We start from the raw sequence: 15,493 nt of genomic DNA on the forward strand, positions 1-15,493 counted from the left end.
ATTTTTTATCTCTGATTTATATTGGATGATTTTTTTATGAGATAAGGTCTTACAAACTCAATATTAATTTATACAAAAGATAATTAATAATAATATGTTATATACACACACCTATTTAACAATTATTTACGAGGCTTTCTTAATGTGTCACTTGTGCTTGGAGTTCAAATTTTGACTACATTGATAAAAGTGACTTGCCAATTTGTATGCTTAAATTTTACCACCTTAGTACCTACACTCACGTGACTTGCATTTTTTATTATTTATTAATACAAAACACAAATACTTATAATATGTCTTAAAGAATACCAACATGCCTTAATATTTTTTATGATTTTTAATAACTTTTCCTTAAAGGAACTAACTAAATAGACTCATCTAACTATTCACCTTGGATGGGAGTTTCAAATAGTAACTCAGGGGGTGCTAATAGCACTACTCTATTCTTAGGCCACGAAAAGCCTGTCTACAAACTGATGAATGAAAATTGTCTCTGTCTCTTTCAGGTACATTCTGAATTGCTGCAACAATCTTCAACAATGGCTACCAATTCAATTTCCTCATCCTCCTTTCAATTAGTCACTACAAGAATCCCTCTTTCCCTCTTCCCCAAAACACCAACTCTCCTTTCTCCTCTAACAAAACCTCCCTTCTATAAATCCATCACCTTCCAGAGACTTCCGTCATCATCTCCACCCTCGTCATCATCATCACCGTCCCCATCATCCACATCGCTTCAACCCATCGAAGACCTCCCTCCGAAACTCCAAGAAATCGTCCACCTTTTCCAATCCGTCCCCGAACCCAAGTCCAAATACGAGCAGCTCCTCTTCTATGGCAAAAACCTCAAACCCCTCGAACCCCACTTCAAAACCAACGACAACAAGGTCCAAGGTTGCGTCTCCCAGGTCTGGGTCCGAGCCTACCTCGACCCCAACCGCCACGTCATCTACGAAGCCGACTCCGACTCCGTCCTCACCAAAGGCCTTGCCGCGTTGCTCGTGCAGGGCCTCTCGGGTCGACCCGTTGGTGAGATCATTCGGGTCACGCCCGATTTCGTCACTCTGTTGGGGTTGCAGCAGAGCCTAACCCCCTCGAGGAACAACGGGTTTTTGAACATGCTTAAATTGATGCAGAGAAAGGCTCTTACGCTGTTCGTGGAAGCTGAAAAGGGTGGTGAGTTCACTGAATTGAAGTCGCCTGAGTCGAATTCTGATAGCGTTGCTGAGAATTCTCCAAGGGGTGGAGAAAGTTCTGAGCTTGGTGATACGGAGGGTGATGTTGGTTTGGATTCTGATGTGGAACTGGGAGGGAGGGGGAAGAGGATAAGGGAGAAGTTGAAGAAGGAGCTTGAGCCTGTTGAGTTGGAGGTTGAGGATGTGTCTTATCAGCATGCGGGGCATGCTGGGGTTAGAGGGAGTGATGGAGAAACGCATTTCAATGTTAAAGTTGTGTCTAGGGAGTTTGAAGGGAAGAGTTTGGTCAAGAGGCATAGGCTTATTTATGGCCTTCTGCAAGAGGAGTTGGAGACTGGACTGCATGCCTTGTCGATCGTGGCGAAGACACCGGCTGAAGTTGAAGGATGAGAGTTCATTAGGCTGCAAGAGAGATCAAGGTTTTATGAGTTTGAGGATGTATGAGTTGTGTTTGTTGAACTATAATGGTGCTCGGTATTAGTTAGAAGGGTAATTTCTATTTGTTGGAAATATACGCTCATGAATGCAATAGTATGGATTTAGATTTGTTGAAGCTAAGGCTTTCATTCCAATAATGTAACAATTGTCATTTAAAAACAGATGTAATGCATTGCTATCATGAACATGTTTTCATTGTTGTTACATGGTACGAATAATAGTGTAATGCATTGCTATCATGAACACGTTTTCATTGTTGTTACATGGTACGAATAATAGTGCAATGCATTGCTGCTACTTCATGGTCAGACTCTGTTGGATGTTTTCTTTAGAGTTTAGATTGTCCAGTCATTCTTTTCATCAGTTTTTTAAATAAACTGACGCCAACATGTCTGATTAAATTACTTGATTGCACATATGTTTTTCAATTTTTTATTGCCCTTGGGCTTGAATTTATGTACTTGAAAACTTCTTCGGAAGATATGTAAATTGAAGGTCACACTTCACGATTACATGTTTGCACTCTCACACACTATTGATACGAAGCTATTGCCTTAATTCTATAAGCATGTTTCTTGCTTAAGCTTTTGCTGTTGTGACTATGATATACTTTTGCCTCATTCAATGAATGACAACCCTCTTTTCATGCTAAATCTGTAGGTTATTGTGAACAAGTCCCGTGCTGAATATCGTGCCATTGTTTCCAAAATTCCTCTGCAAACTGAGGATTTAAGATTCCCCAGTGTCAGATGATGTAAAAGGCATGGTCAGATCAAAAGGTTTTCTTAGGGAAAGATGTTCTCTACTGTTTCTTATCCCGTATAGAAAGTTCATATGCAGAATTGATTCGTGTATACAACCTCAAATATATGGTACTCACCTCACCCATTTGAATCCCCGAATTTAACCATATTATGGTTGTTTCATACTTGATGAATCCTTTTTGTTTATAAAATGGTTTTGGAAAACTTATTCTTAAAGGAAATAAATTTTAAGAAATTGACGTGCAAGCACAGTGAAACACCTGTAGGAAGTACTATATGGAGATGTTGTAATTATCTTTTAACTTCCCTTTGCTTCATTTTATATTGCATTTATTTTGATTGGATTTCCAGCTTGTTTTACATCTGTTCTGACCGTTCAAGGAATATTCAAATGATATCTCACTGCACCAAAATGAAAAAAATTATACAGCATATTATCTTACTGCATAACAGGGAGATGATCAACCTGAAGTCTAGAAGAACAAGTGATAGAGTTCCTGTGTGTATTAAGGATCATGACACAACTTCATTTCATTCAAGTATAGTAGTGATGCATAGCCAACGCATATAGTTATATATATAAGTATATTGCAACACACACACACAAAAACACACATATATTACAATAATTACATAGCCATATATAGAACTCAAATTTTGTAGCTGTTGTGTTGAGGTTGCTCAAGACTAATATATAGTTTCTACCTCCATGGTAGTGGTGGTGGGGACACCAAGTGGATGGCTGTCAGAATTGGAAACCAAAGTGATCAAAAAGTCAAATAGATCAGTGGCTATAACTGCAGAGGTCAAGTCCTCTTTGTGCAAAGTCCTCCTTTTGCCTTGGATGGCCATGATCCATGACCTTCTAGTAAGTTCCTCAATGAAGAGCTCACAAGCCTTGGAGAAAATAATTGGAGCCTCCCCTGATATCATTTTAACATCATCCCCTGACTTCTTCATGATCTTCTTGATCCTTGCCAGGGGCAGAGGGTGGGGTCCTGTCCTTCCTGATACCCCTCCACACAGTAACCCTGAATATGCACCAGCTTGTCTCATATCTGTTCTACTTCACTCCTATGTGCTTCTGAGTTAACTTCAGCTTTAATGCTCTCTGATATACTCTTAGTTGTAGCTTCAGTGTTATATACACCATTTTCATTGAATCTTTCATGGTTTCATTTCACTCCAATAACATGGCCGGCCAAGCCTGCTTTAGCCGACAAATTGGAGTCTTCGTAAATAATAATGAATTCTTAATTAGACTCTTTTACACCAAGACTTTTTATTCTATTTATATATTTGTTGCTTGTGTCAAGAAACATTAGGGATGATGACAAGGGTTCTCTTCTAAAAGTATTTAGCAATTTTGAATGGATTGGTCAATAAAAGAAATATTTTAGGCACAAATTGAACTTTTGGAGTCATAATCCATCGCAACCAGTTCTGTAAAATTGTACGTTTTTGGATATTTCAAATGTACATTCAACTAGTTCTATATGAAATTAGTATACACCAAGCAACGTAACAACAAATGAAAGTTCATTTTATATTCAGCAGCATACTAACTGATAAAAACATGTCTTGTGTAAAAGAAATGAAACATTAAACAAAATATTTGGACGATAATCGTGTTGTAAAGTTTTCTATATTGTATTCAACTTTTTTATATTTCCATATTAGGTACTAGCTTTTGTTGAAACTAGTCATATTTTTTGAGAAATTCCTCCGTTTTATTTTTGTATTACATCTATGAATGATTCATTACAGTAACTTATGAATAAAAAAACATATATAAATAAATAAAAGGTTCTTAAGGTAGAATATAATCCAAATTGGGTATTACAAATGGGTATAAGAAAAAAAGAAGAAGAAAAGTCATACTTACTTTTACTCTAACTTTTGATCACTCTAATTTTTCTGCAACTTAACTTATTCTAAACCTAAAATAATCTCGAAATTAACCAGAAATTAAGATTGAGTCTATCTAAAGGAGTGAAGTAACAAGCAATATAAAAAAAATTATCATTCACTTGTGACCAAAGGTAAAAATTTAGAAGCAGTTCTGATACAATAATAATTTGATATAACATGAATATATTGTATACAGTACAGTTATTCCAAACAAAATAAAAATTAACATTTAAGCACATTTCTTGAAGGCAAAGGTAAGTCTTCTAAATTAACACACAAACAAGAATTAAAATTATACAAGTTTGCTTATACCATTTTGTTTTAATGTATAAACATAGTTGCAATGAAATTACCATGACAAATATGAAGAAAAAGTAAATTGTCTTAATGCACAATCACGTTTTTTTTACCCTCTCAAATTTTCTATGTCCAAACTGCGTGAGTTACAATCCAGTGATGCAGTGCGCAAAATTATTTTTTTTTTCTTTGAATTTTTTCATTTATTTATTATTTTTTTGGGTTGTTGTCTTTCTTTCCAAGGCAAGTAAAAGAAGATTCTGTTCGTTCCTCAACGGAAATCGATTCAGTGCGAAGCGAAAGTGAGTAAGACCTTGTTTATTGCACTCTCTGCTAATTTATGCTCACTTTTTTTTTTCTGCTTACAAATACTCTATGTCTAGGGTTTATCAATTAATTCTATTACTCTGAATTGTTTATTCCAGATTTTTATTCAATCTAATTATGTTGTGATGCCATTCTGATTATTGTTCTGGAATTCGCAGATTGACTTGTTTGTTACTGTATTGATTGAAATTGTACCATACAATGCCATCGCTGTTTACTTTCAAATGTTGAGTTGTTAGTGTGCTCAACAATGGCAGCTGTTAGGGCTTCCTCTGTTAGACGAATAGGAAGCACAATCAAGGTTTCTTTCAATATGGAATTAGTTCAGCGCTGTCACTATCACCATAGTGTGTGTGTGAACCTTGCAAGGTTGCCAAGTGATTCACCGAGTCATCCTTATTACAAAAGAGAGTTACAGTCTGCTAAGAATCAGTTCAGTAATTTGGCTTCTGAATCATTTGGAAGCAGTCACCAATTTGGTACTAGAGCCAATTTATCGTTTAAACCTGCATTCTCTAGCTATTGTTTTCGGAGTGCCCTTCCTTTTGCTTCCGCGAGCCATGTGTTGAATCGCCGATCTTATTCGTCGACGGTGGGTGGTGATAAAGGAAGTAGAGATGCTGGTACAGAAGTCGCTGCTGGTTCTGGTGCGAGTGACATGAATACGACTGGTGATTCTGTTGTTGGGGGTGATTGGGCTGAGAGGATTAAAGATGCTTTGAAGAGTGTGGTAGAGTCAGCATCATATGCTGGGGAAAAGGTTAAAGCAACATCTGATGATCTCACTCCATATGCTCAGCAGTTGCTTGATTCACACCCATATTTAGACAAGGTGGTTATTCCAGTTGGTGGTACTTTAACTGCTACTCTAATTGCTTGGTTCTTGATGCCTATGATTTTGAGGAAATTTCACAGATATGCAATGCAAGGTCCCGTTTCTCTATTGCCAGCAAGCATATCTGGAGATCCAGTTCCTTATGAGAAAAGCTTTTGGGGTGCCATGGAGGATCCTATGCGATATTTAGTTACCTTCATGGCATTCTCACAAATGTTAGTGGGTTGTATCTATACACATAGTCATTTTTTAAATGTGTCATTTTGTTTACTATATTTATGGTTATATGACAGCTAACTTTGATTTCCAGTGGTGTAATGGTAGCTCCAACAACTATAACCGCAGAATATCTTGCACCAGTTTGGAGGGGTGCAGTGATAGTTTCGTTTGTATGGTTTTTGCATAGATGGAAAACAAACGTTTTTGCCCGGACATTAACCAGTCAAAGTTTACTTGGACTTGATAGGGAGAAAGTGCTCGCTCTAGACAAAATCTCATCTATTGGTCTATTTGTGATTGGTATAATGGCTTTTGCTGAGGCTTGTGGTGTGGCCGTGCAATCTATTGTTACTGTTGGTGGTATAGGAGGTAGGTATTAAATTAAATTGAGTCTGTTGAATTTAATTTGAGATTCTTAATATTTTTTGGCATCTCTGTTTTCCCTATATCTTTGTTTTTCATTAAAGTTGAGTGTTGATGGAAGCCAAAAAGTCTGGTTGAGATTAGATTTCGGGATAGAAAAGCTCCTTATAAGCATACAATTTGGTCGAAAAATGACACCATTAGCACTGTGGAAATTGGTATTTTATTATCTGGTGTGGCAAGCTTCAGTTTGCTTATATAAAAAAGGATCAAATTTGACAAAATAATTTAAATAAGTTTAGATTCATTAAAGTTGAGTGTTGATGGAAGCCGAAAAGTCTTGTTGAGATTATAGATTTTGAGAAAGAAAAGTTCCTTATAAGCATACAATTTGGTCGAAAGATGACACCATTAGCACTGTGGAAATTGGTACATTATTATCTGGTGTAGCTTCAGTTTGCTTATATAAAAAAGGATCAAATTTGACAAAATAATTTAAATTAGTTTATATTAAGTTGAGTGTTGAGGGAAGCAGAAAAGTCTTGCTGAGATTAGATTTTGGGAAATAAAAAAGTTCCTTGTAAGCATACAATTTGGTCGAAAGATGATACCATTAGCACTGTGGAAATTGGTATATTATTATCTGGTGTGGCAAGCATCAGTTTGCTTATATAAAAAGTATCAAATTTGACAAAATAATTTAAATTAGTTTATAGTGCTTTGGTTCATAGTGTTTTTGCAAATTTTATTGGGATAAGTACACCTACTGAAGGAATTGGTTGGGGTTCTATTAATGGTGCTTTGTGTTTGCAAAACAACTCAAAGTGAGAGTAAGCACAGCATAAGTTGTTTTTATAAAAATACACTGCACAACTAGGTAGTTCTAAGGATTTTGACCTCTAAAATGAGGGGAGTGTACTTTAGAGAATAAAGTACAGTAGTAGCTTTTAATTAGCTAATCAACAGTTGTGATTCTAAGTAGATTCAAAGCTTGTTATACATACGCTTGATTTTATTACATTTCTCAACGGTTGATTTTTCTTTTCTTTCAATCAACAGTTGCAAAGGCACTTTATCTTTTAAAGCGCATCCCTTGACTTTAAAGGAGTTGCATTCTAATTTTAGAATTGTAAAACAATGAAGAAAGTCAGCTGTAGGAAAATGAAAAAAAGAGAATACACACACATGCATATAAAGTATTTCTTTTGTTCCATTTAGCAGAAACATCAGCTATCCATTTGATAAATATTATGTTGCTGACTTGCTCCTCATTCCTTGACAAGTTTCACTCTTTGTTTTACCAAAAAACAGGGAATGGAAGATTTCATGTTTCTGTCTTTCTTATGCAGGAGTGGCTACTGCTTTTGCTGCCAAGGACATTCTTGGCAACGTGTTTAGTGGTTTATCTATGCAGTTTTCTAAGCCTTTTTCAATTGGAGATACAATAAAAGTATGTTGATTTAGTAGGTGCACATTAATGATTGGTCCTTTCATGGTATAATTTGTTTCCTGAACTGTGGTTTTTTCGCTTAAATGCCCTCTGTACAGTTAACTTCTTAGGTGTGGAGTGATAATTAGATTTTTACTTCTTGCACATTATTAAGTTAAATAGTCCTTCATTATTGGTCCTTTTTTTCAAATGGCCCAATATGTAGTGCATATATGGCTGTAGTTAGTATGTCCAGCGTTAGAATTAGTTTTGAAATGAAAAATTGGAGGGCCCAAAATAAAAAATAAATTTAGGTGAGTGTTTTGGAGAAAAAGATACCATGAGTTTGGATTGATTAACATATTTCTCATGATTTTTTTGTGAACTGCAAAGAGCATTTCACATAATTTGGAAATCTTGAACTGTTCATGCATCAGTGTAGGTCTTCCCCTGGTTAAGTTTCATGTTTCTTACATGTGTCTGAGAAATTGTAAAAATTGCAGGCAGGCTCGATAGAGGGTCAAGTGGTGGAAATGGGTCTTACTACTACGTCTTTGCTGAGTTCAGAGAAGTTTCCAGTTATTGTTCCAAACTCATTTTTTTCTAGCCAGGTGGGTCTCTAAGCTCACATCTTCTGCAGTCACTTATGCAATAAAGAGAAGTGGGCCCCACAATTAAAATTAGTGAAGCCTACTTCATTGTTTCTTTCTTTCTCTAAAATGCAACTATGCAAATGACTTTACGAAAGAGAAATCTTTTCTGAACACTTACGCATTGCTAATTTATTGTTTTGATCTTTGGCACTACATTGCTAAGATATGCAGCTAGTTGGAAAACTTTTGTTTGTAGTTTGACTTTCCAAGCACTAGTTGAGAAGGCATATATATAATTTTCTTGTCTTCCATCCCATAATTCTGATTACAGCGAGCAGGCATAATATAATTCTCTTGTCTTCCATCCCATAATTCTGATTACAGCGACCTTTTTGCTCCTTGTTTTGCATTACTTTTAGATGATAACCTGTTTCCAAGAGAAAAAATAAATACCAATATATCAGGGAAGAAGAAAATGCTGACATGTGCCTGTGTTTCAAACCATGTTTCTTTTTCTTATCGTTAGCATTTTTTTTTTATTTCATTATTCTTTTGGTCAAATAATTTTGTAATGCATTGCTATCACAGCGTGTGCTGCTCCTTCATGGTCAGGACTCTGTTGGATGTTGTCTTTAGAGTTTAGATTTCTCCAGGCATTTCATCAGTTTTTAAACTGAAGCCAAGATATCTGATTAAATTACTTGATTGCACATGTGTTTTAATTTTTATAATTCCCTTTGATTTTGGGGCTTGAATTTGTGTACTTGAAAACTTCTCTGGAGGATATATAAATTCAAGGTCACACTTCACGTTTACATGTTTGCTTTCTGACACACTATTGATACGAAGCTATACCTTAATTCTATAGCCATGTTTCGTGCTTTAGTTTTTCATGTTGTGAACTTGTGACTATGATATACTTTTTTCCTCATTCATTGAATGACAACCCTCTTTTCATGATAACTTTGTAGGTTATTGTGAACAAATCCCGTGCTGAATATCGTGCCATTATAAGCAAAATTCCTCTGCAAACTGAGGATTTAAGTAAGATTCCCCAAATTTCAGATGATGTAAAAAGCATGCTCAGATCAAATGCAAAGGTTTTCCTAGGGAAAGATGTTCCCTACTGTTTCTTATCCCGTATAGAAAGTTCATTTGCAGAATTGACTCTTGGATACAACCTCAAACATATGGTACCTCACCCATTTGAATCTCTGAATTTAACCATATTATTTTTGTTTTATACTGGATGAATCCTTTTTGTCATAATTTGGAAAACTTGTTCTTAAAATATATTTTTAGAAATTGACGTGCAAGCACAGTGGCACACCTATAGGTAGGAAGTACTATATGGAGATGCTATAATTATCTTTTAACTTCCCTTTGCTTTATTTTATATTGCATTTATTTTGAGTGGATTTCCAGCTTGTTCTACATTTGTTTTGACCGTTCAAGGAATATTCAAATCAAATGATATCTCAGTGCACCTAAATTTCAAACACCATACTTAGAAATGATCTATTAATAACTCATAGAAACACAGTACCCTGTAAGTAGGAATAATGGTTTGGCCAACTGGCCAAGGAAACTGATTTTCTGATAAGTTGCTAAAATAGATACAGGAGGATCTGTTACGTGCAATGTTAAGAATTAGTTGTGATTCCAAGTGGAATACTGATTACCAATTAATCCCTGGTACATAAGTTGATACAAGTGAGGCAGTTATTATGTAGCAACTCCTCTGACGGTAACGATAATACAGCTTCAGTAACGTACATTGCATATCAGCATCTGAAAGGAAAACTTTATGTCTCAAATAATAGTACTCAGGTGACTTTTTATGCAAGATTGCCATTTTGAACTGATAAGGTCTTTTTGTAAAGCTGTCTGTACGTAGTTGCGGTCTTCAACTTGGTTCAGTTTTCCTGCTTTCTATCTGTTTTCCCACTGTCATTTAGCGCCGTGTCATGTAATCTTTTATTACTGTGCTAGATGTTAAATTCCGCCATATTTACATTAACATCATTTTATCCTCGTAATTATCTTGTATCTCTGCTTTTTACAGCGCAAAGATGAACTATACTCGGCTGAACAAGAAATTCTGCTGCTGGCAGTTCAGATCATTAAAAATCATGGGGTTGCTCTTGGCAGCACATGGCAAGAAATGCCTTCTAAATGATGTGCTCTGCAAGAAGACAATTTTGGAAGAAATGGTTGCAAGACATGAGCTTTAGCTTTTACTATTGCAATGCTTACAAGGAATTTGTCATTCATTCACACTCAAGCAGTTTTCTAATACTATAGTTTGCCCGTGTAGTTGGTTCATTTGCCTTCAGGTTTTAATTTTGATTTACTAAAGAATGCAATTTTTCTCGTTGAGTGAATTCTGCCATTATTTATTCACTTAAGAAGATATTTTTTACATAAATTATAGAACTGAAAGTTAATAATATATATTGTCTCTCCCTATCTCTTAGAAGTGAGGGAGGCTCTCATCTATTTGGGGTTTGGAAAGGGTAGGTGTACACGTTCTTATTCCTGTTGGTAAATTATTTGAACCAGTGAAGTCATTCGCCGGTGATAGAACACAGAAAGATTAAGAAAAAAATATTTGCCACTCTCACTGTAATTGACAAACCTGCAACGTGAAAACCACGACCTTAACTCAAGCTGCTATAAATATTCCTTCCGCAAAATTATTCCCTCATTCCATCAACTCATCTTTTATATTTTCATCCTTCCACTTGACAACTCACCATCTTAACTAAATTCCTTTACTCCTCTTTCCCCTGGAATAAAGCTTGGGCCATTGCTTCCTGACCCCCACAATTTCAAAATGACTATTTTACCCCTTTTTTTAAAGTGTACATGTTCTGGAACATTCTTTTTGGAATTGATGAAATACAATCTGAAATACAATAAGATTTAAAAAAAAAATCAGAACAAAATTTCCAGCATAAAATATATTAATATATTATAGAATAAAATTTTCATAACAGAATTTCTAGAACATGTATAATACCTTTCAGAACATGAATAAAACCTTTCAGAATACCTTTCAAAATTATGATATTATGATATATTATATATATATATATATATATATAATCCATTTCAGTCCTCAAAAATTTCAATTTTCTAGATAATTAGATACTACCAACCAGCAAAAGGAAATTCACTTAACTATCTTAAGCTATCTATCTCTTTTATTTTTAATTTTTCAACCATCAATATTCTTTAATATATTCTCTTTCATCTATTTTCTAAATTAAATTTAAATGATTTTAGAAGTAGTGATCATCAATAATTAAAAGCAATCTTATATGCTCTATACATTTAAACGTATTTATATATTCAAATAAATCATTTAGTGTGTATATTAATTATAATATAATTTATAAATTAAAATATTAATTTACTATGAATTTAAATTATATAAAATATTAAAAACTTCACGTGTAGTACTTCTCTCAGATAGAATAGAAAAGTTTGTCTTAAAATTTTGCTCTTGAAACTAAAGCATAAGGAGGAGGAGGATGAAATTTAGCAGTGAATGTGATGATATGAGGAATTTCCTTCACACAGACCTCACTTCTAATTTCTGTGCCCTCTCTGTTCTTCTCACTACTCATTATTATATCAATCATATTTTCTGTCTTCTTCTTCTCTCTCTCTATGCCATTTGATGAAGAAGCTCTCTTATATTTATAATAAAAATTGAAAGTGATGAATCCTTGGAAAAGGAGTGATGATGCAGAGCGTGAACGTGAAAACTGGAGGGAAAGAAGACATGCATGCACCAAAAACTAAAGAAATAAACAATCCTTTCTCGTTTTCTTTTCTTCCTATTCTTGTTAATTTTCTTTTGTTATCTTTTTTTTTTAATTTAATTAATATCTTTTCTTAACTCATGTACATGCACCGTCTCGTCTTTAAATTTACTTTTCTTATATATGTGTGGTTGGGCGACTCATCCCTTTTTAAAAAATAACTAAATTATTTTTTGATATTTTTATTAGACTTTTTTTTTTTAATTTTGAAATATAAAATTTAGAGATTTCCTTAATTGCAAAATCTAAAAATTAAAATTTATGACTTTTTATTTTGAATTTTGTATTCTAGAATTAAATTTTGTATTTTAGACTCAACAGTCCATTCTAAAAAAATTGTATATCAAATTATACCATGTAGAACAAATATTTTAAATTTTTTTGAAGATATGGGATAAACAGAGAAATCCCAGTGTGATTCTGTATTCGATGTTCTACTTAAGAAAGGTTGAGTGGGCATTTTACTCATTTCCTATTCCTAATTCAACAATTATTGTAAATTAATATTTGACATATGAAGCTTGTAAAATTAGAAAATAAATAATATATATATATATATAATTAGAATATTTAAGGAGTTAATCCATATAAAAAAAAGGAGAGATTAAAGGAATAAATCCTTAACCCCAATATTAGAAGGAACCAAGAGCTATTACAAAGATTTATGCTACATCCTCCCCAACGTAGACCAAAAACCAGAAAACATAGCAAAACTGAATATGAAGTCTCTTTGCAGTGAAAGCCTCCCATGTCAGAGATATTCCCATAATAACACCAAGGACACAAAGATGAGCTCCCTTACTCCATAGAAGCACAGAAATACCTCAAATACAAGCATAAACCTTTAGAGAAAAAGCCTGCAACATAAAAACACCATACCTTTGTGCAGCGTATGTTCAGACCATATTAACAAAAACACATCTTCAACAAATATATCAATGAAGCATAACATAGATTTAATTGACTCAGACACTTCACTTCAATCATATCAATCTTTCCCTGCTTAAAAATAATATTATTCTTCTTATTCATATGCATCTCACTTATAATCTTACATGCATTTTTATTCTATACTTATTATCAACTCTATATCTCAATCGCTATAATATATATGACCTTTGTTCAGTATGTAACCAATTTTTATTTTTTCTTGCATGATTATTCCTTTCAAAATTTCAATCTTTGGTTTTTCTTTAGTAGAAACAACAACAATAAGACAATTTTTTTTAAAGTTGAAACTGTTCAAACCAAAATAATGAAGAGACAATAACAGAGTTGGCTGCTGTTACTACCCTGCACTGAGTATTAACCAGTCACTCAATTTCAATCTTACCCTTCCAATTTCAATTTATAGATATCATTATTCTTTTGAGAATGGTAATTTACTCTGATATAATCTATTTTAATTTCTTTATGTTCACCATTCTGAAAAGAATCTGCATGTTTGTAAAGTTAAATTGAAAGAGTAAGATTGATAATAAGTGACAGTTTAATGCTTAATGCAGGAAGAAACAGCTCCCAGCTCTGTTACTGGCTCCTCACTATTTGGATTCGAAGAGTTTCAAAATCAAAAGATTTCAAGTCTTGTTGAGATGTGTTACTGCTAAATCAAACCTCAAACTGCAGTTTTGAAAGAATGATAATGCCAAAAAACAATTTGGTTACATACTACATAAGAATTAAAGGCCAAGTAATAATCTGCAAGTACCTCACAGAAAGTTTTGCTAAAGAAATAAATTTGCTAAAGAAATAAATTGCACAGGCATAATAAAATAAACAGAGTTTTACAAAAATCACACACACGTTTACACTAGAATTTAAAGATGAAGTTAGTAGTACAATAAAATTAATTACAGAAACAATAATAATAATTGTTATGAGATAAATAATAATAATAATTATTCTGAGATAAATAATAATAATAATTGTCCTGAGATAAATAATAATAATAATAATAATTGTCCTGAGATAAATAATAATAATAATAATAATAATTTTTCTGAGATAAATAATGATAATAATTGTTCTTACAATTTATTTGAGACCAAATATCCTTTTTCAAGTCTTCTATGTCTTCTCTCTCTTCAGTTCTTCTTTCGAGTATGTCCGTGAGGGTGGATACCTGCAAAGACACATTGACGCTCAAGTCAACTGAAGTGTATTTATCTAGTTCAAAATTGAAATAGTCATTATCTTTCACCATGGGATCCGTTCTTATTTATACTTTTCTATTGAGTTTTGTTTTGTGTAAAGATACATTATCTCTTAATCATGTTTTATCTCTTTTAATCAGGCTTAATCTATTTAATTTGCAGATTAATGTGATACTAGTTTTAGCCAAAAGGTCGTGCTATTGAATAAGGTGATCTACTTTTCGGTTTCTTGATTCTTGATATAATAATAATAATAATAAAACGATGCAAGAGACCATATCATAAATCAAAACACACATATATATATATACAAATGAGAAACTAGAAACTAGTAGTGAGTAAATATGAAAAATAAAAAACCTATAAAAATTCGCTTGAGGGATGAAAAGGAATATAATAGCACAATTCAGTGCATTCCTAATTTGTTCATGAAATCACCCACTCAATGCAGATTTTCTATTAAAATTGAGAAATTTATGTGAATTCTAAGAATTGGAGAATAAAATAAATGTATTTTTTAAAGCTATGAACTTCTTAAAATGACCATGAAAGAGAGGGGAAGACTCTTGCGAGAAGAATCCTTATTTGGAGAATAAAATGAAATATAAACCTTATTTTGAGAAAGGCTTAAAAATATTGGAGAAAAAAGGAACATAATAATAAACCAAAAAATTGTCTTCTACAATATCTAAAATAATGAAAATGGAAGACTTTAATTTGCAACAAGTTTTCTTCAAAATATTGAGAGAAATTGCAGAGTGAGGTTGAGGGAAGATGTTCTAATGTAGGATGAGAGTTAGTAGAAGGAGAGGAAGGTATTTATACTAAATTGAATGTGACACTGACAAAAAGAAGAGTTAAAACATTTAATTTAGAGAGATAAATTTATTAAATGAAGAATTGAAATAATTTATTTTTAGAGAGAAATTTATTAAACCGACAATGAAACATTTTATTATAGTGAGAGAATGAGAGATTTCTTGTATAAAATCATTATTGTAGAAAGAGAAATTCATAAATAATGTGATAAGATAAGCGTTTATTTACTTTATGTCCTAACTACTACCGTATAATACAATACATTAAGAATAAAAAATTAGGGTGAGTTTAAACATTCAATATCTTGTGACTACAAGCG

The 15,493-nt window shown here is 33.3% G+C and overlaps 3 protein-coding genes across 14 annotated transcripts; 2 read left to right on the forward strand and 1 right to left on the reverse strand.

Moving 5' to 3' along the window:
• Positions 1 to 480: 480 nt before the first annotated feature.
• Positions 481 to 3,674, forward strand: LOC137818361 (sufE-like protein 1, chloroplastic/mitochondrial). 4 transcript variants are annotated; one of them, XR_011082063.2, is made up of 3 exons: positions 481 to 1,685; positions 2,295 to 2,506; positions 3,115 to 3,674. XR_011082063.2 is itself a non-coding variant. In XM_068621733.2 (2 exons), exon 1 carries the CDS (start codon positions 540 to 542, stop codon positions 1,584 to 1,586), a length of 1,047 nt encoding a protein of 348 aa, XP_068477834.1. In that variant the 5' UTR covers positions 482 to 539; the 3' UTR covers positions 1,587 to 1,615; positions 2,295 to 3,674. The 4 variants fall into 4 exon arrangements, 1 of the variants encoding a protein (XP_068477834.1); XR_011082064.2 differs by having other exon boundaries at positions 493 to 1,615; XR_016516205.1 differs by having other exon boundaries at positions 2,295 to 3,674.
• On the reverse strand, positions 2,903 to 3,454 carry LOC137818004 (nuclear transcription factor Y subunit C-1). The gene has a single exon (XM_068621228.2). It carries the CDS (start codon positions 3,452 to 3,454, stop codon positions 3,086 to 3,088), a length of 369 nt encoding a protein of 122 aa, XP_068477329.1. The 3' UTR covers positions 2,903 to 3,085.
• Positions 3,675 to 4,603: 929 nt separating the features above from the next.
• Positions 4,604 to 10,824, forward strand: LOC137818369 (mechanosensitive ion channel protein 1, mitochondrial). Of its 9 annotated transcripts, none has more exons than XM_068621747.2 (7): positions 4,604 to 4,912; positions 5,092 to 5,983; positions 6,079 to 6,356; positions 7,700 to 7,800; positions 8,283 to 8,390; positions 9,344 to 9,565; positions 10,438 to 10,824. In XM_068621747.2, exons 2-7 carry the CDS (start codon positions 5,184 to 5,186, stop codon positions 10,549 to 10,551), a joined length of 1,623 nt encoding a protein of 540 aa, XP_068477848.1. In that variant the 5' UTR covers positions 4,604 to 4,912; positions 5,092 to 5,183; the 3' UTR covers positions 10,552 to 10,824. The 9 variants fall into 9 exon arrangements, 4 of the variants coding, with proteins under 4 accessions (XP_068477848.1, XP_068477847.1, XP_068477849.1 ...); XR_016516206.1 differs by having other exon boundaries at positions 4,703 to 4,908; positions 7,700 to 7,845; XM_068621746.2 differs by having other exon boundaries at positions 4,703 to 4,908.
• The last annotated feature ends 4,669 nt before the right edge of the window (positions 10,825 to 15,493 follow it).

Source organism: Phaseolus vulgaris, chromosome 10 (genome assembly GCF_051622355.1).
Source record: "Phaseolus vulgaris cultivar YP4 chromosome 10, ASM5162235v1, whole genome shotgun sequence".
NCBI lineage: Eukaryota > Viridiplantae > Streptophyta > Magnoliopsida > Fabales > Fabaceae > Phaseolus > Phaseolus vulgaris.

Coding starts and splice junctions, on each gene's coding strand:
- LOC137818361 (XM_068621733.2), top strand. CDS start 540: ATGGCTACCAATTCAATTTCCTCATCCTCCTTTCAATTAGTCACTACA.
- LOC137818004 (XM_068621228.2), bottom strand. CDS start 3,454: ATGAGACAAGCTGGTGCATATTCAGGGTTACTGTGTGGAGGGGTATCA.
- LOC137818369 (XM_068621747.2), top strand. CDS start 5,184: ATGGCAGCTGTTAGGGCTTCCTCTGTTAGACGAATAGGAAGCACAATC. Junction 7,801..8,282: donor CAATTGGAGATACAATAAAA/GTATGTTGATTT, acceptor TAAAAATTGCAG/GCAGGCTCGATAGAGGGTCA. Junction 9,566..10,437: donor GATACAACCTCAAACATATG/GTACCTCACCCA, acceptor TGCTTTTTACAG/CGCAAAGATGAACTATACTC.